Source organism: Rosa rugosa, chromosome 4 (genome assembly GCF_958449725.1).
Source record: "Rosa rugosa chromosome 4, drRosRugo1.1, whole genome shotgun sequence".
In the NCBI taxonomy this organism is placed as follows: domain Eukaryota; kingdom Viridiplantae; phylum Streptophyta; class Magnoliopsida; order Rosales; family Rosaceae; genus Rosa; species Rosa rugosa.
Genome location: NC_084823.1, coordinates 46,585,089 through 46,609,991, shown reverse-complemented (window position 1 = coordinate 46,609,991; position 24,903 = coordinate 46,585,089). Strand labels below are relative to the sequence as shown.

General features: G+C 39.0%; 2 protein-coding genes across 2 annotated transcripts; both read left to right on the top strand.

The window, feature by feature from the left end:
• The first annotated feature begins 2,782 nt into the window (after positions 1 to 2,782).
• On the top strand, positions 2,783 to 9,267 carry LOC133743619 (ABC transporter C family member 10-like). The gene is made up of 12 exons (XM_062171606.1): positions 2,783 to 2,936; positions 3,558 to 5,649; positions 5,727 to 6,047; positions 6,133 to 6,219; positions 6,325 to 6,912; positions 7,002 to 7,166; positions 7,290 to 7,584; positions 7,669 to 7,883; positions 7,968 to 8,273; positions 8,472 to 8,535; positions 8,615 to 8,854; positions 8,958 to 9,267. The coding sequence occupies exons 2-12, from the start codon at positions 3,583 to 3,585 to the stop codon at positions 9,077 to 9,079; spliced, it is 4,470 nt and encodes a 1,489-aa protein (XP_062027590.1). The 5' UTR covers positions 2,783 to 2,936; positions 3,558 to 3,582; the 3' UTR covers positions 9,080 to 9,267.
• A 7,890-nt stretch (positions 9,268 to 17,157) lies between these two features.
• Positions 17,158 to 23,504, top strand: LOC133743620 (ABC transporter C family member 10-like). The gene is made up of 12 exons (XM_062171607.1): positions 17,158 to 17,546; positions 17,655 to 19,746; positions 19,837 to 20,157; positions 20,240 to 20,326; positions 20,511 to 21,098; positions 21,199 to 21,363; positions 21,459 to 21,753; positions 21,861 to 22,075; positions 22,160 to 22,465; positions 22,700 to 22,763; positions 22,853 to 23,092; positions 23,194 to 23,504. Exons 2-12 carry the CDS (start codon positions 17,680 to 17,682, stop codon positions 23,313 to 23,315), a joined length of 4,470 nt encoding a protein of 1,489 aa, XP_062027591.1. The 5' UTR covers positions 17,158 to 17,546; positions 17,655 to 17,679; the 3' UTR covers positions 23,316 to 23,504.
• Positions 23,505 to 24,903: the final 1,399 nt, after the last annotated feature.

Sequence of the window (24,903 nt, the reverse complement as noted above, 5' to 3'; positions counted from 1 at the left end):
ATAATTTGAATTTGTGTCGAATGGCTTAGATAATGCAACACCGTGTGATCTATCATCTTTTGGAGGACATTGGGAACTTTATAGTTGAGAAGGCCCCTGGGACTACTGAGACCAAGGTTGCTGGGGAAGCCGAGGTTCTTAGTATTTTTGAGCTCAAAGGAAGGAGCAAGTCTAAGGGACCTGATGTGAAGATTGCCGGATGCCGGGTGGTTGATGGTTTTGTCACCAAATCAGCAACCCTGAGGCTTCTTAGGAGTGGGGAAGTTGTATTTGAGGGATCATGTGAATCGCTCAAGCGGGAGAAACAGGATGTGGACACGGTAAAGAAGGGGAGTGAGTGTGGACTGGTGATCCAAAATTGCTATGATTTCCAGGTGGGTGACATGGTCCAGTGCTTGCAGCAAGTTATAAGGAAACCCAAATTCATTTCATCGGAGAGTGGTGCTGTTCGAATAGAGTGTTGAATTGTTGATCATTTTCTCGATAGTAATATGCTGAAGTATACGACCTAAAATTTTGATTGTTTGCCCGGCATCTCAGTAAGTAGATGAAATTCTTGTACCATTACAGACCATGAAAGCTTTGGATTTATGGGGAGCTCATTTTGTCATCCAACTACATTCTTGAGCAGCTTAGAAACATTAAACCCTATTTTATATAGGCACCAATTTTGGGAGACCGCAGTGGATTCATCTGTTTAGAAACATCATACTACTCATTCTGTTGTACCATTGAGAAACTGCTTGATGATAAACGCAACAAGAGTTGCGAAATGAAGGAAATATATGCCCTATATTTATACGAATTTCTATCAGAAGCATTTCATTGACGGTCTATTCCTGTATATGAGATTTAATCTTGATCAGGCCCTGGTAAAGAGTAAATTTCAGATCAGCAACAACACTCTGTACAGTAGATATCAACGTTTTAAACTAACACCGCCCCATGTAGTACAAACAAGTGTGCAACACGAGTTAGATAGCCACATGATAGCACCAACTCTGCAGCGCAACAGCTTTTTTACTGGGGATAGAGGAATCTCACTACAAACAAGAAGAAGCCAATTGATGGGGATCTGTGTTTTATTTCTCCAACTATTATAAACACTTTCTGGGTGTGTATGAGGAATGAGGTTGATTATGAACAGTGTGTACGGTCATGGTCTTGGTTCCAGCAAAAAGTGAAGAAGGGTAGGTGTTAAATAAAAATTAGGAGCTATAAAAAGGCCAGGAGAGGAATACTACATTACTACCCACCCAGCTTTGGCATAGTCATTGATTCCCAATGCTTCTCGTAATTTCTGATATGCGGTCTTAAATGCCCTCACAACCACACAGTATAGTACGTCAACTTGTCAAGGACAATCATCCATGCGTTGCTAATACCTCTGGGAGCCACAAGCGCTGATGCAAGTAAGTAAGCGTCTCAAAGACTCAAACCCTTTCTATTTTACTTACAAAAATCATTTTCGGAAGTTCTATAGTATCCCGAGTATCAAAATCTATTGTCACCTTGCTACGTACCGAATGGTTTTAAGCACCTGCATGCAGCAGATTTTAATTTAGTGAATTTGATTTCTTGTTTAATGAATCTAGTATCTTGTTGATTGTATGTATTCAATTTTTGATTGTTGCTTATACGACGATCAACTGAACAAGTACCCTAAACTCGTGACTACGAACTATCTAGCTACTCCCCAAATCCTTAATCACACCGGTCGCTACCCCGCCAGTGAGAGCTCATATACCATCATTACCACAACAAGAGTTCGACTCCGATCACTATGCTCTTCGGTGCCTTTAAGGCACTATTAGCAACTAAAATTTTGTACGACTTTTAGGTGTGTTCAATAGGACTATCTGACTTGTTGTTGGGAAGAGAACAAAAGGCTTTACAGGGTGAAGTGGGTTATACGGTACTGACTGAACAAGTTGGACCATACAACTGATCTATATGTCTAATTAGTGATGCTTAGACTAATTGAAAGCTCCTGCTTTTCGAATCTTGCATGAGTTTTGTGGTTGTCTTTTCTGGATACAGACATTTCTGATATGACATTAAATCATGGGTTAAATCATCTTTCAATTTTACTTTTAGGGACCAACTCCAAGACCGCAATTCCTCATTTAATTTCTAATTTGACAGCTCCACTTGAGCCTTGAATTTTAGTCAGTCTTTATGGCATTGAAATTAAGCTACTCGATCTCGATGGTAGTGTACTCATAAATAGATGTACTATATGAAATTCTAGGATCTTAATACATTTTGTCTTCCTCACCTACTTGCACAACAACCAAATGAATATCTATTCTGAAACATGAGCTACTTCATAAATATCATGCACTATTTGAAACTAACATAAATTAACTAATCTAAAGATCAACTACAATGGTCAATGGCTGAAAAGTCATCAATATAAGAATAGAGAGCAGGGCCAACGGGGCTCCTCTTTGTGTTGTTGTTGTTGTTGTTGAAAGATATTGCCGCCTAATCTTTTAGAAATCTCTATGTAGTTGTATGATCGTATCATGCACGATGTTAATTACATATACAATCTTAATAAAGAAGACCCCAATCAATTGCATTACCCAATTCATTCTAATATTATCACGTGGTTTTGCTCCATTGTATTAATGGTCTGCTATACGTCACTTGAGCAAGACTACTTGGGGTCTAAAATTGATTAACACATACAGCACCAAGTATAAAAAGTTAAAAACAGAAGTGAATTATGTATTGGTAGGTTCCATTGATTTTCCAAAAGAAAAAAAGGTGGCCTGGTCCTGAAGATGACTGAAGGAGGAGGACCTGGTTTTTCATATGTGGTTCTGAAGATCCACGTGCCTTTTATATGAGAAAAGATACTAGTGTATTTGAGACACAAGGTAGAAAACCTTTTCTGCATGCCAAGCGGAGGAGACCACTAAAGAAATCAAGTAAGCAGTTTTTTTTTTTTTTTGGACAAGAAATCTGATAAAGAAGATCTATGCAAGTGTGTTTGCAATTATTATATATACATGTTGTAGCTCGTTCATCCAGAAAAGAAATATTGTATGAATGCGTGATTCACAGCAGGGCTTGAATCTAGAGATCAAAATGAAAAACATGGGTTGATGTTAAGAAGTGAGTTGGCATGATCGGTGCATTCAAGTGAGTCATTGACTTCTGTAGGATTGATATGATGCATGGCTTCAAAAGCAAGTTAGGTACACTATAATCATAGTGAGTCTAGACTCTAAAGTAAGATTTTCTGGGCTTCTTCCAGTGGAATCTTATATTTTGTTACATGTTTTTGCTGTCGTAGCTTTTACACATATGTTTGGTTTTTGGGTGATATCCTTTCCAACTCGGTGAAAGCTTCATATCCACTTCAATTTGTGAAGAGGAAGGTGCTTAGCTGTATAATTGTGTTTAAGTATCTATGTCAGTTTATATTTTTCTCTGTTTTCTGTTTGGTTTGAACTTCTAGTGACTATTATGCTAAAAAGTAAAAACCATGGGTGTGAGATCCAGTTCCTTTATCTGTTTTTAAATTCTTCTTTCTTGTAATTGTGCAGATTTTGTACATAACTGAGACACATCATGGCGGAAGGTTACTGGACCTTGTTCTGTGATTGTTCAACTGAGTCTGGAATTGAATGCAGTTCTGACATTGCAGCCATTATCAATCCAGATTCATGTATCAACAATATTGCGGTCATTGCAGTTGATATCTTGCTTCTATTCATCTTGTTTTGTATCTTCATCTATAGAACATTATCAAAGAAGGTTATAGCATCATCAGAGTCTTACACCTTCTCTGCTGTGTCAGTTGTTTCGGCCACTTTCAATGCCTGTTTGTCTTTGGCCTATTTGGGTTTTGGGATATGGAAAATGGTCGAGAAAGTAAACACAGATCAGACTTTTTTACCTCTGCATGGATGGCTAGTGTTTTTCTTTCAGGGGTTTACTTGGTTTATGCTGGGATTAACCATAAACCTAAAGAAGCCACACCCTCCCCACATTGCAATAACAAAAGTTCTTTCAATTCTTGGCTTTTTTATTGCAGTTTTTCTTTGTGGTTCATCAATTTGGGAAGCTATTCTTGATGAAGCAGTATCGGTTATGATTGTTTTGAACATTCTTTGTTTCCCTGGATCAGTTCTCTTGCTTTTTAGTGCATTTGAGGGATGCAATGTTGCTAAAGGTGATCCACAAGTCCATGTTGACAATGCTCTGGACACACCTCTGCTGGGTGCAAAATCGGATATCGCAGGTGAAATTACTTCAAATCATGACAATGTTACTCCTTTTGCAAAAGCTGGTTTATTTAGTAGAGTGTCATTTTGGTGGTTGAATCCATTACTGAAAAAAGGAAAGGGGAAGATTCTTGAGAATGAAGATATCCCACAGCTGAGAGAAGCTGATCAAGCACGAACATTGTACTTGATGTTTAAGGAGCAAGTGCAGAAAAGGAAGGAAAACATTTCATCTGATGATGAACCTTCTATTTTGTCCACAATTTTTTTCTGCCAGAGGAAAGCTATTCTGATTTCTGGTATCTTTGCACTCATCAAGGTTCTCACACTGACCAGCGGTCCACTGTTTCTGAGGGCCTTCATTAGGGTTGTTGGAGGAGAAGCAGCTTTTGAAGGTGAAGGCTATGCCCTGACTGCTGGTCTCTTTGTGGTTAAAGTCGTGGAGTCATTGTCGGAGAGGCAATGGTTCTTCAGAACTAGACTTATTGGTCTCCAGGTAAGATCATTGATATCAGCAGCAATATATCAGAAGCAACTAAGACTCTCAAATGCTGCCAAGATGACTCATTCTCCTGGTGAGATAGTGAATTATGTGAGCGTGGATGCTTATAGAATCGGTGAATTTCCATTCTGGTTTCATCAGATATGGTCCACAAGTCTTCAGTTGCTTCTTTCATTACTTATCTTTTACTACTGCGTGGGGATAGCAACTCTTGCAGCTATAACTGTAATCATAGTGACTCTGCTGGGAAGCTCTCCATTAGCAAAGTTGCAGCATGAGTATCAAACTAAGCTCATGGTAGCACAGAACAAGAGGCTGAAAGCCATTACAGAAGCGCTTTCCAATATGAAGATTTTGAAGCTGTATTCTTGGGAGACGAATTTCAAGAAGGTCATAGAAGGGTTGAGAACAGAAGAACTCAAATGGATAGCTAAAGTACTGTCACAAAAGGGATATTACAATGTTCTATTCTGGTCATCTCCTATTGTGGTAGCAGCTGTCACTTTTTGGACATGCTACTTCCTGGGATTTACACTCTCTGCTAGTAGTGCTTTCACATTTCTAGCAACTTTACGTATTGTTCAGGAGCCAATCAAGCTGATCCCGGATGTTTTTGGAGCATTTATCGAAGCCAAGGTTTCATTCTCTCGGATCGTGAAGTTCCTTGATGCACCAGAGTTGGAGCACAGAGATACAAGGAAAGAGAGCAGTGAAAAAGAGGTTGAGCATTCCATTTTGTTTAAATCCTTTGAAATTTCATGGGATACTGATGCTACAAAGGCCACATTGAGGGACATCAATTTGGTGGTAAAACCAGGAGAAAAAGTTGCTATTTGTGGTGAGGTTGGCTCAGGAAAATCAACCCTTTTAGCTGCAATTCTCGGTGAAGTTCCACGGATCAATGGTGTTGTAAGTAATCATCCATTTCCAAATTATTCATTAAATTGTTATAGAGGGAAAAGCCATAATTAGAGCTTAAATTACAGGTTGAAGTATACGGCACAATAGCATATGTATCTCAGTCTGCATGGATCCAAACAGGAACTATACAAGAAAATATACTATTTGGGACTCCCATGGATCATGTAAGATATCAAGAAACACTTCAAAAGTGTTCCTTGGTAAAGGACCTTGATATGCTTCCATTTGGGGATCGCACTCAGATAGGAGAAAGAGGTGTCAATCTAAGTGGCGGCCAGAAGCAGCGGATTCAACTTGCACGTGCACTCTATCAAAATGCTGATGTCTACCTCTTAGATGACCCTTTCAGTGCAGTTGATGCCCACACTGCGACCAGCCTGTTCAATGTAATCATTATTTTCCTCTCAAGCTAGTAATGTACATTATTGCCTTTTTTTCACCAATGATTAAAGCTAATTATGTCATTTTCAGGAATATGTCATGGGAGCTCTGGCTGAGAAGACAGTTCTGCTTGTCACACACCAAGTTGACTTCCTTCCTGCTTTTCATTCAATCTTGGTATATTGTCTATACTGTTACTTTGAACATGTGTTCTATGAGTTTGATGCTATAGTCCCTTTTGCATATATGTGGTATTTGAGTATATATATTTTTTCTTCATAGTTGATGTCGTCGGGGGAAATTTTAAAAGCAGCGCCTTATGATGAGTTGCTAGCTTCTTGTCATGAGTTCCAAGACCTTGTGAATGCAAACAATGACACTGCTGGTTCAGAGAGGCCAAATGAAAATGCTTCTACAGAAAAACTTAAATCATCTGCAAAGGAGATTGAGAAAGTAACCACTGAGGTACAGCTACAAGAGTCTGCAGGGGATCAATTGATTAAGAGAGAAGAGAGAGAAACAGGGGACATTGGTTTCAAGCCATACATTCAGTATTTGAAGCAGGGCAGGGGATTTTTCAACTTCTCCTTGTCAATTTTTCTCTACTCGATGTTTATAGTTGGGCAGTTACTTCAGTTTTATTGGTTGGCTTTGAACATTCAGGATTATAGTGTATCCAGAGTCAAACTCTATGCAGTTTATTCTGTGATCATGACTGTCATGATAGTCTCTTTGCTCATTCGATCTTTCTTTATAGTAGATTTAGGAGTTGGGGCAGGAAAGTCCATTTTTTCGACACTACTGAACTCTCTTTTCCGAGCACCAATGTTGTTTTATGACTCAACACCTGTGGGAAGAATACTTAGTCGGGTAAGACTTGAGGTTTTCAATTCGGAACTTTATAATATGCTGTGTAGGGACCTAATGGAACTTACATTTTCATTTTTTCTTTCATTTAGGTGTCGTCGGATATGAATATCATTGACCTTGAAGTAGCTTTCAAGTTGATAATTGCTGTTGGGGGAACCTTGAACACATACAGCATATTTCTAGTACTGGTTTATCTTACTTGGCCGATGGTGTTTCTAGTTGTCCCCACAATCTATATTACTATGCTCTTTCAGGTATTACACTAAACCAAATCTTTTAGGTCTTCTTACTGGAGTTATTTTCATACAATGATTTATTTATATATTTCTGCCTTTCAATACAATGAATTTTCTTACGATGTTCTTTTCTACAAATAGAACTACTACATGGCTTCTGCAAAAGAGTTGATGCGAATGAATGGCACAACTAAGTCTGCACTTGCAAGCCAGCTTGCCGAATCTATTGCTGGAGCCCTGACAATCAGAGCTTTCAGACAGGAGGACAGATTCTTCACAAAATACTTGGACTTTATCGATGCAAATGCTAGCACTGATTTCCATGGTTTTTCCACAAATGAGTGGTTGATCGAACGCCTGGAATTGCTATGTGCTATTGTTCTCTCAGCTGCAGCACTTGCCATTACTTTAACTCCATATTCCTCTTCTTCCTCTGGTAAGTAAACATAAGCTTCTATATACATTTCATGTAACCATCCATATGATACAGTGTCTAACATGTTGCTTAATATTTTGACAGGGTTTATTGGGATGACACTGTCATATGGTCTCTCCTTAAATGTTTTCCTCGTAATTTCTGTCAAATTTCAGTGCATGCTAGCAAATTCAATCATTTCTGTAGAAAGGGTAGAGCAATACATGCATATTCCAAGTGAAGCCGCAGAAGTTATAGAAGACAACCGACCGATGCAAAATTGGCCTACTGTTGGTAAAGTGGAAATACATGATTTAAAGGTTAGCATTTCTTGGTATCATTCTGAAGTTTGGAACTTTAAGAACAATTGGACTGGTGTGTGAGATTGAATGAAACTCATGCAGGTTAGATATAGGCCAAATGCTCCTCTCGTTCTTCGTGGGATAACTTGCACAATTGAAGGAGGGTACAAAGTTGGAATTGTTGGCCGGACTGGAAGTGGAAAGACAACTCTTATCAGTGTTTTGTTTCGACTTGTAGAGCCTACAGAGGGAAAGGTCATTGTAGATGGTTATGACATTTGCACAATTGGACTTCATGACTTAAGATCATGTTTTGGGATCATCCCTCAAGATCCCACTCTATTCAGTGGGTCTGTGAGGTTCAATCTTGACCCCTTATCGAAGCATACTGATCATGAGATATGGCAGGTTCGGTTTTCACATATACCAAGATGAATTGCAGTGTTGAAGCCTGTAATCAGCAAGCTTTCAAAACCAGCCATTTAAACTGAATATGAGTCAAAATTAAGTATTTTCTAGTTTTCATCCGAACAAACCAACCGAAGATACTCATATTCTGTAACTTTCTTTTTCTGACTTGATTCATCTTTCGTTAATGTGTCAAAGGTGCTTGAGAAATGTCAGTTACGAGAGGCCATTCAAGAAAAAGCAGAGGGCCTGGATTCTTTAGGTATGAAATTTGTGTGTTATTGCTTTTGAGTGTTACACAAGTAGACCACATTCTGACAATTGTTCTGTTTGGCTTTCAGTTGTACAAGATGGAACAAACTGGAGCATGGGACAGCGACAACTGTTCTGTTTGGGGCGCGCTTTGTTAAAGAGGAGCCGAATACTAGTGCTCGATGAAGCTACTGCATCAATGGACAATGCAACAGATTCTATTCTCCAGAAAACTATAAGAACAGAATTTGCTGACTGCACTGTAATAACAGTGGCACATAGGATACCGACTGTCATGGACTGCACCAAGGTGCTTGCTATTGCTGATGGTAAGCATTATATCCCCAACGGCGATGAACTAAACACAACTCTGTGTGTTCTACTGGACCTTATGTGATTTTTTTCTTATAACATGCTAAATTTCATTGACAGGTAAACTGGTAGAGTATGATGAGCCAACAAAGCTGATGAACAATGAGGGATCATTATTTGGGCAGCTTGTCAAGGAATACTGGTCTCGTTCTGCCAATGTCGGCATCCACTCTGAAGATTGATAGTGAAAGGTGTTGGGGTGTTCTTGATTCTTTAGTACAGCTCTGCCTTGTTGGCAGCATCCGGCTTTAAATTCTATAAAATCTTGTTGAGTTAGAATGTAATAAGTTGATGCATTATTTAAAAGCTAATAAAAGAAATGCTCATGAGCCTTTCATTGGCTGGGAAATATAGTTTCTTCCCCCTTCAAGGTTAGTCATCTTTCTTATCAATGACATAGATTATGAACAATAAGACTTAAATTTCTTTATGCCTTCAAAGCAAATAATATAATCTGATAATATTGAATTGTTGATTATTGACTGATAAAGATCATGAAAGCTCAAGAGGTATTAAAGCTTACTCGGCAATAGGGGAAGCCCACTTTGTTGAATGGTGGCTAATACCACAAGACCACGTCACCCATAAATATTACACACACATACACGTATATAAAAATAACTATTCCAAATGCACTAGCGGTTGGGAATCACACTATTTGCGTTGTTAAAGTAGTTAGGCACTGTGTTGAAATGTACAGTTTGAGCATCTCACATGCGCGGAGGAATTAGTATTTGCCTCTATGAAGTCTTTCAAATTCATAAACACTGTCAAAAAAAAAAGGAAAAAAACAAAAATAACAGACAGAGAGAGAGATGTTGTTCCGCAACCTTTTGGCAAGAGAAGACAAAACCTCTTTTGTATCTAACTACCTATAACTTACAAAAGAGAAATTAGCCGTGGCCTTATTTGGAGAAGAAGCAAACTACATGACTTTAGATAGCCACGCGATCTACCAACTCTCTGCGGGACAATGGCTTTCAATAGACATTTTTAAGTCCAAAAGTCATCCTCTATATACTAAAAGTAAAGTAAGAAAATAAATCTTGTATGGTGAAGCAACGGCTTTCAATAGATTGCTGAAATACCCCCTAAATTTGACTATAGTCGCTAAACTGGCTGACTTTTGAATTGGCCCGAACCGCATTGGGCCAAAATCTCGACAACTGGCTGACTTTCGAATCAGCGATAGAGATTTCGGCTCGGTTGAGCAGTACCGATTTCTATTTCTCTTTCTCTTCTAGTCTTCTTCTTCTTATAGGGGAAACAATAGATCAAATGATCAAAAAAAAAAAAAAAAAACTCATGCATAGAACCAATAAAATTAAGGTTAAAGCCTTTGAATAGGTATAAAACCTTAAGTTCATGTCAACTCTCTCTCACTGTGGAGGCAAGACCTTCTATATTGACGATAAACCCTCTAGGTGCAGAACACTAATAGAATCAAGTATATATCAGCCAGCATAATAAATATTATTCGAGTGGGGGGCAAAGGCACCCGCTCGGCCTATATTGGCTATAAATTTTGGTCAGTGCTTTACCCAACTGAGCTTAGCTAAAAAGCTTTTTATCCAGAGTTTCTGGGTTCTCAGTTGTCCGACATTTGTCTGACCCTCTGCACAGAAATCTCAAGTTGTTGTTAGCTATATATGGGCAAAAACTGCAAATTGGATTAGCAATTACGGGAAAACTAGCAGCCGATTCGTTGTTTGCTTCAATGGTATCTCCTTCGTTTACAACACATTCATTTTCAATGAATCAAAAATTGCTTATTCGCATCTAGCATGCCATAACGGTGGGGTAATTTGAAACTTGAAGCCCAGGTCACCATGCCCACTTTGGGTCATTATATTATCTTTTGCTTATTGTTCATCAAGATATTCCTAGTCAGGGTAGATGAGTCCCTGGATTGCAATTAATAAGTATATTTTGCTAAGATTGCATTCAATATAGGGGATTATTTCTGCACTTATATAATTTTTTTTGTAAATATATATAGTAAAAGTAAAGTAAGAATATAAGTCTTGTATGGTGAAGAGCAGATGAGATCTGTTAACCGTCCGATTTCAGTCGGACAGTAGTTGACCATATCATCCCTGGTCAGTAGCTGAACAGGGGAACGACACTCTGGTGAAGAGTGTCCTAAAGCTTTTCTCTTACCAACGTGACTTGATTCGCATCTATCTTTATCATAGATTTGGTAAGAAATTTTTGCGTACTTTTAATATAGATTCTGTTATGGTGTTAGTTAATTTTTGTCATAGAATTCTAGATTGGAGATTTTTATTTAAAATTCATATGTCTTAGTTCTAGGTAAATTCAAGTTTCTATATACGTACATTTGACTCTCTCTCTCTCTCTCTCTCTCTCTCTCTCTCTCTCTCTCTCTCTCTCTCTCTCTCTCTCTCTCTTCTCTCTCTATATATATATATATATATATATATATATATATACATGCCTTCTCCACTGCGGACGTTCGCAGTTTTTCATTGGTGCGGATTTCCAGTTTTGACCCACTTTCCGATCATATTTTCACATCTTAACCGTTCAGTTTTTAGGTCCTAATGTATAGATCACCTCTGCAAATTTTCAACCAAATTGGTGATCGTTAAGGCATCCAAAACTGCAATTTACAACAATGTACACGAACGGTTCCGGTTCGGCAGATTCGGTCCGTATGTATAAATTGCAGTTTTGGATGCCTTAACGATCACCAATTTGGCTGAAAATTTGTAGAGATGATCTATACATTAGGACCTAAAAACTGAATGGCTAAGATGTGAAAATGTGATCGGAAAGTGGGGAAAAAATGGAAATCCGCACCTTTTTTCTTAGGTGCGGATATCCGCACCTGAGAATGATTCTATATATATATATATATATATATATATATATATATATATATATATATTTTTTTTTTTTTTTTCTTCATACTTTTTACCTTAATTAGGTATGTACATATATATTTGTACCTTTTCATTAGGTTGGTGATATGAGCTATGTTTTTTTTTTTTTTTTTAATTCATATGTCTAGGTGTACTAAATACCTATAATACATTATTCTAAAAAAAAAAAAAAAAAAACCTATAGTACATCTTTAAATTTAGATAGATAATCAATTGAAGTTTTTTTTTTCTAATCTTATCTCACCATATAATATAGGTATATAAAGTTTTTTGGTGTCATTAGGTTTAAGATGTTTCTCGACCTACATCTTAGGTATTCTTTTTCATACGAATGCATTTAGTTCGATGAGAATTATTCATTGATGAATTGCATAGATTTTTTTATATTTGAAACTTGAAATTTAAAACTAAGCTAAAATTATGCTCAATTAATAAATTATAAATTGTTTCTCTTATTTGTAGTAAGGGAAAAATGGACCACAATTGATTCTAGTATAAAATGTGAAAAATAGTAATCGGAGTGATAGATAGTCAAATGTGGAATAGAGAACCTTTTTAGCCGTTGTTATCAACTTGGGAAAGGTTGTTGCCTTTTATAAGCTCCAAATATCTCATGCAAAGTTGCAAACCTCCAGCACGAAACACACCATGCAATTAGAAAATTAAAATAAAAATGAAACTCCTATAACCCCCAAAAAGCACAGGCCTAAAAGTATAAGATACAAATTGAAAAGGGTGAGGCTATTGCGCCACCCTACCGTCTCTTTTGTTTATCCTACATTCTCTTTCCACCCTACACATATCTTTCTAAATTACAATTTTACTTAGTTAACCAATTCAAAGTACCCAAAATACCCTTTTTTAAACTAGGGTGCATGTAAAAACTGTTTTTCTTTTCCTTCAAGTCTATATGCTTGTCTCTTGCTCTCTTAGTCGATCTTAGTCTCATCAAGGAGATTGCGGTCAGCACAATGATCGGTAGCTTATCGATTGAATTGGACTGATTTGGTTTGATTAAGGATATATATATATATATATATATATATATATATATATATATATATATATATATATATATATATATATACGGACAAGTTCCAAAGAGGATGTCCGCACTTTCGCTAAAGTGCGGACGACGGCGCTGCAGCCCAACTCAGGCCACGACAGCGCGGCGCGGCTTGCCGGAGGGAGCCCAGGGGTCGTGCGGTCGAGTGGAGTCGCCGGCGACGGGTTTTCCGGTGCTGCACAGAACCTGCAGTTGCAGGTGAGGTGGCTGCCCAAAAACCGGCAACCCCGACCTCCTCCGACCTCGAACAGTGCCCAGAAGCCGTCTGGGATGCTTCCGGCCTCCTTCCGGCCCGATTCGTGCCGCCGTCGACGCCTGAGCTGGGCTGCAGTGCCGGCGTCCTCACTTTAGCGAAGTGCGGACGTCCGCTTCAGAACCCGCCTGTATATATATATATATATGTGAGTCTAATTCAAATGAAACCATATATTCTTTTTCTTTGTATTTGAAATAGAAATCAATGACATTTGTATTGATGATGTGAAAAAGGATGGAAATGACTAATTCTTTTTTTTCTTTACTATAGTATAAGTGCAATATTAGCTTCTCAAACTTTTCTATGCTTTGCACAAAACTCATATTTTCCTGTTGATTGTATTTTCGTGAAAATTAATGTGAGAAATAAAATTTAATTATAGATACAAGTGTTTTGTAGAATGTAATAAACAAAACAAAATACATCTTTTAAGAAGTTATCGTCCTTTATTGCATTTTTGTATCAGGAAATTTGAGTTTTTTAATAAATTAAAAACTTGTAGGGTGAACAAATAAAATTATAGGCTGTCAATAGCCACAAGCAATTAAAAATTGAAATTTTGAATTAAATTAAAGATTTTAATTTTAAAATTTTTTTTTTGAATGAAGGGATGGTGCAGCTGCCCTCAAGCCTTGATTAATGAAATTGTCGAATACAAGGGGGGACATTGAGCCTAAACCCCTGATTACAATAAGCAACTAGAGTATGTCCCGAAATAATATCAGGAATCTCTACACAATACTTGTATTCTAACAAGCACCAACTAGCAAAGAGCACCCTACTGGCAGCTCCATTTGCTTTGAAATAGCAGTGACATAACGGAAAGATAACTCGATATGTAACACGATTACAACGTAGCATAATTGCCAGCTTTAGCACAGCTTTCCTACTATGTTGCCGCAAGATGATAAATCCGACGACACTTAGTTTCATCCTGCCACTAGGCGGTAGCGACCATTTGACAAAGCAACTAATACGCTGCCAACCTAGAGCATATAAGGCACATGGAGTGCATATCCTGGCACAAGGCCCTACCAGTCCTACATAACAAGTGTAGACCCTTATTTCACGCCAAAGGCGCGACCAAAATAAACTACAGTAAATAAAACTGGAAATAACATAACTAACTAAGGCCGGGCCCAAAAGAAGGACCCAAGCCCAAGCAACAATAAAGGGAACATGAAACCCACAGACTACCAGCTGGGCTTGGCCCAACTCCACAACAGCCACCGCCGCCGGACCCTGCACAGAGCCGCCCCGCCGCCAGCGATCCGTCGTCGCGCCTAGGAGACCTGTCATCCCAGATTGAAAACAAACCCTGCAAAAAAACCATCTTCGTCGCACCATGGAGAAGCCGTGTGGAACCAAACCAACCCAGATCGGGATCAGATGATCCTAACCAGATCGGATCGCTCCGAGTAGCCCCCAGCCACGCCACGCCGGACGCCTCACCGCCAGGTTGCCTCCAAGTCCGAGATCGAATCTGTCGAGTTGGCCAGCGAAGGGAGAACCAAAAACTAACAGTCGCGATTTTCCCCTCCCTCACCTCCCTGACCTCCACCGTAGCCTCTCCCATCGGAACGAGAACGTTGATGGAGAGACCCAGCCTCACACCAAACTCACTCGGAGCCCGGCAATGGCCCGTCCGACAACGGCGTAGAAGCACGCCGCCGGACAGGGGTGAAACCTACTATTGGTCTCTCAAGCGCGTGCGGCGTCGGGCTGGGCGTCCGGACCCGAAAGACCGAGGACCCGACCCGAACCGAGGAAAAAAGCCTGATTCGGTTCGGTTTTAATATAGGAATTTTCGGTTCGGTGTAAAGCCCGACCCGATTTCATATAATCGGTTCGGTCTCGGGCTTCACATTTTCAGGGACCGAAAGCCCGAACCGACCCGATTTCATGTATCAGTTGTCACATGTCAGTCCTTGATTGGGTGATATAATAATATGTTAAATATTAAAAAAAAAAACAAAATAACAAGTTAACAACCCTAAAACGCTAAAACATGTCTCTTGCAGTCGAGTAACCCAACCTCACTCACCTCAGCCTCCCTCTCTCTCGATAGTATCGAGGATTTGAGTCGATACCATCTCAGCCCCAATTTCTGAAATCTCCCTCTCAGTCCCTCCCTCACGGTCTCTCTCCGTCCATTACCAGCTACTGCACCACTCTCCGTCTCCGAAATCCTCCTCTGCCAGCGACTCCTTGATTAGATGCGAAGCTCCAGAAGTTCGCCTCCGCCGTTTAGCCGTTTCGATTCTCCCGTCGCCGTCGCCGTCGCCGTCACCGTCACCGCTCCTCGCAACTCAGTTCGGTGAGTAATCTAGATTTAAGGGTTTTCAATTTGACTTTTTCAATCCTCTTGATCTACGATAAAATTCCAGCCCAATCTTGGGACATGGCACTGATGGCAGAGTGGTGGGTTTGTGTTTGAGGGTTCACTGAAGAGGGAAGATATTTTCTTGACTTCTAAGGCCATGGCTGATTCAGATAGCAGATGGAGATGTCTGTCACCGTGGAACTGATTTTGCTGCCCAGAAACTCCAGAGTAAGTGTTTCAAAGCTTGCACCGTGGAGATGGATATAGTGTTGAAATTACCAGATGTGCAAATTGGGGTTTTGATTTGATGAGCTATATGATTTTAACAATTCCTTGTTTACTATTTATGTAGGCGATTCAATCCAAATTTCATGGCTTCTCATCAGAGTCAGAGTTCATCCCACAATTCTGATTCATTGTTTACTATTGATTTTGTCACTATTGTGTTGATGTTTGATTTGGCAGACTGCCCATTTGTATTTGTAAATTGATCTTTGATCAGGTTTGAAATGTGAATGCAGAGTTGCAGAGTTGAAATGATTATTGTTATGTTAATGAGATTATTGGATATTTGGATATGCATTCTACTCTCCCAGGTACCAGAATGAGTGACAGAAGTCACAGAAGTGCAGAACTGCAGTTTGGAAAACAGGGAAAACAGGCAAATCTTGTTGAACTGGAAATTGGGCCCGAAAAAGACCGAAAAGCCCGAAAGACCGAACCGGCCCGAATGGGTTCGGTTTTTGTCGGTCTTCATTTCTGAAAAAGCCCGAACCGGCCCGAACCGATAGTTTCGATCTCGGTCTCGATCTTACTGATTTTCGGGCCCGGCCCGACCCGAGCCCAGCCCTAGTGCGGCGCGTTCCAAGTTTATTGCTGTGGAGATGTTTTGTTACTGTTCTTAATTTGAGGAATTCTAGATTTTAAAAATCTTTTAAAATACCAACAATTTGAAGTATTATCATTTCTTCTCACCTTGCTAGGTACATAACATTGTTTTAAAACCTGCATGCAGCAAAATTTCGTGAATTTTCTTTGTAGTTTGATCAATCTCGTATCTTGTTGATTGTATGTATTCAATACTCGTTTATTCCTCACACGACCATCAACTGACAAGTACTGTAAACTCGAGAATTGTCTAGACCCCAAATTAATTCTTCATCTGCCCACCCCTGCGAGTCTGATCAGCTCACATAGTTTTGGTAAAATTACTTTCATATCCACGATAACAGTTCGACTCTTGTCACCTTGCTCTTTCGTGCATTAATCAAGCACCATTAGACATTTGGTACGAGTGCTAGTGTACAAATCTGACTTGTTGTTGGGAAGTGATCATCAGGTTTTACAGGTCAGGACTGATTGACCAAGTGGAACCACGCTACTGGTATATATCCAATTATTGCTACTTCATTGTATCTCATGCTCTAAACTTATACCAAATATATATAACTCGCCCTTTTTGGAGCTAGCGATCCTCGGCTGAAAAGTCACGAATGCATGAACGGACAGCAGGGCCAAAGGGGCTGCTAACTTTTCTTTGTTTTTGTTGTTGAAAGGTGCACCATGTTAATAAATAAAGATCCACATTGCTTTAGTCAATTCATTCTAATACAGTAATACTGTTTTCCTTTTCTAAAAAAAAAAAAAAATCATTTGAATATTGTTATATGGTTTCGCTCCATTATTATATGTTTCATCTTCATGTCTTTTTTTGTTTTTTTTCAGAAGATAGTCTTCTAAAATTGAGCAGACTATATGTCATTTGAGCAGACTATAGTTTTTTAAAATTGTTTCACAGTAGGGCGTGAATCTAGAAATATAGAGTTAATGAGATACGTGGGATTGATGGTAAGAAATGCCATCACGGAGGCATCGACTTTTGTATAATTTATGTCATGATGGCTTCAAAGGCAATTTAGACACTAATTAATCTTAGTGAGTCTACAGTGAGATTTTCTGGGCTTCTTCCTTCCAGTAGAATCGTATATTGTTACATGTTTTCGCGGTTGTAGTTCTAACACATGTTTGTTATTGGATGCCATCCTTTCCAACTTGGTGAAAGCTTCATATCCACTTCAATTTGTGAGGAGCTAGGAAGGTATTAGCTATATAATTGTGTTTAAGTATCTATGTCAGACTGTCGGTATATATTTTCCTCTCTGTTTTCTGTTTGGTTTGAACTTCTAGTAACTATTATATTGTGCAGATTTTGTACATAACTGAGACACATCATGGCGGAAGGTTTCTGGACCTTGTTTTGTGATTGTCCAACTGAGTCTGGAATTGAATGCAGTTCTGACATTGCAGCCATTATCAATCCAGATTCATGTATCAACAATATTGCGGTCATTGCAGTTGATATCTTGCTTCTGTTCATCTTGTTTTGTATCTTCATCTATAGAACATTATCAAAGAAGGTTATAGCGTCATCAGAGTCTTACACCTTCTCTGCTGTGTCAATTGTTTCGGCCACTTTCAATGCCTGTTTGTCTTTGGCCTATCTGGGTTTTGGGATATGGAAAACGATCGAGAAAGTAAATACAGATCAGACTTGTTTACCTCTGCATGGATGGATAGTATTTTTCTTTCAGGGGTTTACTTGGTTGGTGCTGGGATTAACCATAAACCTGAAGAAGCCAAACCCTCCCCAAATTGCGATAACAAAAGTTCTTTCAATTCTTGGCTTTTTTATTGCAGTTTTTCTTTGTGGTTCATCGATTTGGGAAGCAACTCTTGATGAAGCAGTATCGGTTATGATTGTTTTGAACATTCTTTGTTTCCTTGGATCAGTTCTCTTGCTTTTTAGTGCATTTGAGGGATACAATGTTGCTAAAGGTGATCCACAAGTCCATGTTGACGATGCTCTGGACACACCTTTGCTGGGTGCAGAATCGGATATCGCAGGTGAAATCACTTCAAATCATGACATTGTTACTCCTTTTGCAAAAGCTGGTTTATTTAGTATAATGTCATTTTGGTGGTTGAATCCATTACTGAAAAAAGGAAAGGGGAAGATTCTTGAGAATGAAGATATCCCACAGCTGCGACAAGCTGATCAAGCACGAACATTGTACTTGATGTTTACGGAGCAAGTGCAGAAAAGGAAGGAAAGCAGTTCATCTGATGATGACCCTTCTATTTTGTCCACAATTTTTTTCTGCCAGAGGAAAGCTATATTAATTTCTGGTATATTTGCACTCATCAAGGTTCTCACACTGACTAGCGGTCCTCTGTTTCTGATGGCCTTCATTAGTGTCGTTGAAGGAGAAGCAGCTTTTGAAGGTGAAGGCTATGCACTGACAGCTGGTCTCTTTGTGGTTAAGGTCGTGGAGTCATTGTCAGAGAGGCAATGGTTCTTCAGAACTAGACTTATTGGTCTCCAGGTAAGATCACTGATATCTGTAGCAATATATCAGAAGCAACTAAGACTCTCAAATGCTGCCAAGATGACTCATTCTCCTGGTGAGATAGTGAATTATGTGAGCGTGGATGCTTATAGAATCGGTGAATTTCCATTCTGGTTTCATCAGATATGGTCCACAAGCCTTCAGCTCTGTCTCTCATTACTTATTGTTTACTTCTCTGTTGGAATAGCAACTCTCGCAGCTCTAACTGTGCTCATATTGATTGTGCTGGGAAGCTCTCCATTGGTCAAGTTGCAGCATGATTATCTAACAAAGTTCATGGTAGCTCAAAATAAGAGGCTGAAGGCCATAACAGAAGCACTATCGAATATGAAGATCTTAAAGCTGTATTCATGGGAGACAAATTTCAAGCAAGTCATAGAGGGGTTAAGAGCAGAAGAACTCAAATGGATAAATAAAGTACTGTTACATAAGGGGTATAATATCACTTTGTTCTGGTCATCTCCTATTTTGGTAGCAGCCGTTACCTTTTGGACGTGCTACTTCCTGGGAATTACACTCACTGCTAGTAATGTTTTCACATTTCTAGCAACTTTGCGTATTGTTCAGGAGCCAATTAGGCTTATCCCAGATATTTTTGGATCATTTATTGAAGCCAAGGTCTCATTCTTGCGCATTGTGAAGTTCCTTGATGCACAGGAGTTGGAGAACAGAGATACAAGGAAAGAGAATATTGGCAAAGAGGCTGAGCATTCCATTTTCATTAGAGCCTCCGAAATTTCATGGGACACTGATGCAACCAAGGCCACATTAAGGAACTTGAACTTGGTGGTTGAACCAGGAGAAAAAGTAGCTCTTTGTGGAGAGGTTGGCTCCGGTAAATCAACCCTTTTAGCTGCAATTCTAGGAGAAGTTCCCCTTATCAATGGTATTGTAAGTATATATTCTTTTTAAGTGGAAATTCTTAATTGAGCTTTTATAAATGGGAGTCTTACTAAAGTTCTGACTGCCTAAATTTTACAGGTTCAAGTGCATGGGAAGATAGCATATGTTCCTCAATCGGCATGGATTCAAACAGGAAGTATACAAGAAAATATTCTGTTTGGATCCACCATGGATCATGTCAGGTACCAAGAGACGCTTGATAAGTGTTCGTTAGTTAAGGATCTAGAGATCCTTCCATTTGGAGATCTCACTCAGATAGGAGAAAGAGGTGTCAATCTAAGTGGTGGCCAAAAGCAGCGCATTCAACTTGCACGTGCCCTCTATCAAAATGCTGATGTCTATCTCTTGGATGACCCTTTCAGTGCAGTTGATGCTCATACTGCAAGCAGCCTATTCAATGTACTTCTTACTTTTCAACCATTAATGATACTGTCCATTTTTGTTAACTCCACTTTTATCTAATATATATGAGAGTTTTCAGGATTATGTCATGGGAGCTCTGGCAAAGAAGACGGTGTTGCTTGTGACACATCAAGTCGACTTCCTTCCGGGTTTTAGTTCTATTTTGGTAACTACAAAACTGCTAATATCTCCACAGTGTCTAATTTTCTATCAAACATCTTTTGTCTGATTTTGGTCGATTATCTTCAAACCATTTACTTTTAAGACCCTTTTAGTTTTAGATGATCTGCCTGCTAAATGTCATTTTTCAAGCAATCACTTTAGGTAATGTATACTTTTTTTGTTCATAGTTGATGTCTTCAGGGAAAATTTTAAGGGCAGGACCTTACAAAGAGTTGCTGGCTTCTTGTCAAGAGTTCCAAGACCTTGTCAATGCACATAATGACACTGCTGGTTCCGAGAGTCAAGTTGAATATGCTGCTACTAGAAAACATAAAGCATCTGCCGAGGAGGTTGAAAAAGTTAATACTGAGGTACAGTTCAAAGAATCTTCAGGAGATCAATTGATTAAAAAAGAAGAGAGAGAAACAGGAGACACTGGTTTCAAGCCATACATTCAGTATTTGAAGCATAGCAAGGGATTTTTGCACTTCTTCTCATCAATCTTTTTCCACGTAATATTCATACTGGGGCAATTAGTACAGGCTTATTGGTTGGCTTCGAATCTTCAGGATTATAAGGTGTCAAGAGTCGAGCTCTTCGGAGTTTATTCATTGATCATGTGTATCATTTCATTCTGTTTGCTTCTACGCTCTCTTAAGGTAGTCCAATTAGGATGTGGAGCATCAAGATCCATTTTCTTTACACTACTGAACTCCCTTTTCCGAGCACCAATGCTGTTTTACGATTCAACACCTCTGGGGAGGATACTTAGTCGAGTAAGCTTTTAAAGGTTTCAAAACATTAATTAAATGATCTGGTTTCACTTTATGTCAACCTAGTGGAATTTGCTTATGTTTACATTGCCTATCTGTTCAGGTATCTCTAGATATGAATATCATTGACCTTGAAGTAGCTTTAAAGCTATCCGTAGCTGTTGGGACAACTCTGAACGCTTATAGCATATTCTTAGTAATGATTTATCTTACTTGGCCACTCGTGTTTCTGATTATACCGACACTTTATGCTACCTTTCGCATTCAGGTACTACACTAAAACCAGCATTAACTACCACAACACTTGCACTTCAATGATTTTATTACACTTTTTACTTGATTGGTTTTCTCTTTTACAAATAGAATTACTACTTTTCATCTGCAAAAGAATTAATGCGAATGAATGGCACGACTAAGTCTGCACTTGCAAGCCACATTTCTGAATCTATTGCTGGAGCCGTGACAATCAGAGCTTTTGGAGAGGAGGAAAGATTTTTCTCCAAAAACTTGGAATTCATTGATGCAAATTCTAGTGCTGACTTCAATAGCTTTTCAACAAATGAATGGTTAATTCAACGTCTAGAATTGCTTAGCGCCATTGTTCTCTCAGCCTCAACACTTGCCATTACTATGACTCAATTCGATGCTTCTTCCTCTGGTTAGTATACATTGGGTTCCACCATCCAGTTTTTCCTGAGATTGAATCATATTCATGGGAAACATCTATGCATACATTGTTTAACAATGTTCTTAATCTTTTGACAGGATTTATTGGGATGACACTATCATATGGCCTTTCATTAAATGTATTCCTAGTAATTTCTGTCCAATTTCAGTGCATGCTAGCAAATTCAATAATTTCTGTAGAAAGGGTGGAACAATACATGCACATTCCCAGCGAAGCCGAAGAAGTAATAGAAGAAAACCGACCTGCACACAATTGGCCTATTGTTGGTAAAGTGGAAATACATGACTTAAAGGTCAGCATGAAAATACATCCCAAACAGTAATATGCTAGTATCATTGAAACTTGTACATAACATTCAACGGCGTACATTGTGCAGGTAAGATATAGGCCAAATTCTCCTTTTGTTCTCCACGGGATAAATTGCATCATTGAGGGAGGCTACAAAATTGGAATTGTTGGCCGGACTGGAAGTGGAAAGACAACTCTTGTCAGCGTTTTGTTTCGTCTGGTAGAGCCAACAGAGGGAAAAGTCATTGTAGATGGCTATGACATTTGTACAATTGGCCTTCATGATTTGAGATCACGGTTTGGGATCATCCCTCAAGATCCAACATTATTCAGTGGGTCTGTGAGATTCAATCTGGACCCCTTATCAGAGCATACTGATCGTGAGATATGGGAGGTAAGGCTTTTAAATTTATTTATTTTATGTCAGACCATAAACAAATAGTCTTTCCTTAATTCTGATGGTTGTTATAAGGAGATAATCACTTGTAGGATGGTTAGTAATAGCTATGATATCAGCTTTTGAAAATGTTCCAACATTAAGTATTTACAAGTCAGGAATATATTTCATATGTAATATATTTTATATATATATATATATACACACTCCAAATTTTTTTGGTGTCAAAAGGTTCTTGAGAAATGTCAGTTACGAGAGGCCATCAGAGAAAAAGAAGAGGGCTTGGATTCTTTAGGTAAGAAGTTGTGTATTAATTTATCTAGCTAGTAGTGCTTTTAGGTGTGAGTAAACCTTACCTTGATCAACTAACAAATGGTGTTGCAGTTGTGGAAGATGGAACAAACTGGAGCATGGGACAGCGACAGCTATTCTGCTTGGGGCGCGCTTTATTGAAGAGGAGCCGAATACTAGTGCTGGATGAAGCTACTGCATCGATGGACAATACAACAGACTCTATTCTGCAGAAAACTATAAGTGCGGAATTTGTAGACTCCACTGTTATAACAGTGGCCCATAGGATACCAACCGTGATGGACTGCACTAAGGTGCTTGCTCTTAGTGATGGTAAGCGCCCACGACCAACGATGAACGTACTGAACACAAATTGTGTTTGTTATTTATGTGATTTGATGTTAGGTGTTCATTTTCTAATTTTACATTGACAGGTAAAGTAGTGGAGTATGATGAGCCAATTAAGCTGATGAACAATGAGGGATCACTGTTCGGGCAGCTTGTCAAGGAATATTGGTCTCGTTCTGCCAAAGCTAGTATGCACTCAGAGGATTGATACGTTGGTTTGATTGAGGTGTTCTTCATCGTGTAGCACACCTCTACATGCTAGCCGTTCCATTCCCGTAATATTTTCTCACTCGTTTTTCCTCGTGTTTCCTTCCATTAGCAGTGTAATTGATCAAAGTTATTATCACTGTTATCTGAGTTTGCTGAGAACTAATTTGAATTTAGTGGTTTCATGAAAGCTGCTTCTTGATGAATTTGATCATACATAGCTCATTTTCCTCTCTGTTCATATCAATATGTCATTAGCCAAACTCTTAAAATAATTTTTTTTTGGTTATTTGGATATTGGCACAAAATAACCTAATTTGCTTAGAGTCACGCCTTTTCGCGGCAATTCACAGAACTACAAAGTGACCTTATTGGTACATGGATCGTATCGCATTAGCCAACTAAATTTACCACCGGAGTTGACCGACGAGTTGCGGTGTCACCTTTGTACATGTTTGTAGTCTAATGTCTACAGTAATTGAAATTGCGAAAATGGAATCATTCGGAAGTTGCAACTTGTTGGACCAGCCCACCATTGGTTCTGTCTTTACGAGCCCAGGTTAAGCTTGTTGGTCCATCCTACTATTCACTTCTGTTTTTACAAGCCCAAATAAGCGTTTGCTATAATATTGATTCCGGCTAACAATGAAGGCGTTCATGAGAGCAAGTCTGAAGACTTGGCGTTTAGTGATGAGCCAGCGATGGACTAGAGAAACCCTAACGCACCGAACGATCATGAACACGTCTGGTATTCCGGTATATATGACAGCGTGCTTCGTTGTTGAGCGCGGCGAGGACCACCACTTTCAGAGTACATTTTCTATCCCTGATCATAGGATTCTCAGCTCACGGTAATTCTTTGTGTACTACGATTTTTACTGGCAGATGAAAAGCTGCAAGAGTTTTCTTCTGGAACTGAATATGGTACGTACGTCAAATCCTGTTAGATATAGGGTTTAGGGTTTATATGTGTGATATATATGATGCACTCATAACATTGTTAATTGTCTTTCTAAATATATGTATGGTCAGGCTGAGAGAAGCATCGCATTCTCAAAGCAGGACCCAAATAAGCCTCGCCCGGCGTTGAACGAAGATGGCATGCTTGAACTCACCTCTTACACTGTATCCTTCAACAAAAGAAAGACGAGGTACCTTCTCCTTGTTCTATTGCTATATCTCAGTTTTGTTTCTTGTGATTCAAGTTAACAAATACTTTCTCTCCTATAAGCCTGTTGGTGGTTTTGCTCAGCAACAAAGCTGAGACAAGTGTGAACACACTCTTAAGTGAGTTCAACTACTCTGAATCTGGTATGTCCTGATATATGTTTGTAATTATCATATTACTCTACATTCAGCGGGTTTGTTTCAAGCTAGTTGTAATTGTTGTATTTCACATTAATTGAGGACCCAAAAATGATTGACAGGGCTAGACATCTTCTTGAATTCTTGTCCACGAGTCTTGTTCCGCCCTATATGGTACAAGCCTAACATTTTTTATTATTGTCATCTAATAGAAAATGCACCATCCCATATATATAAGTTCAAATGATTTGTAATATATATAGTTGCATATAGGTATACGGTGA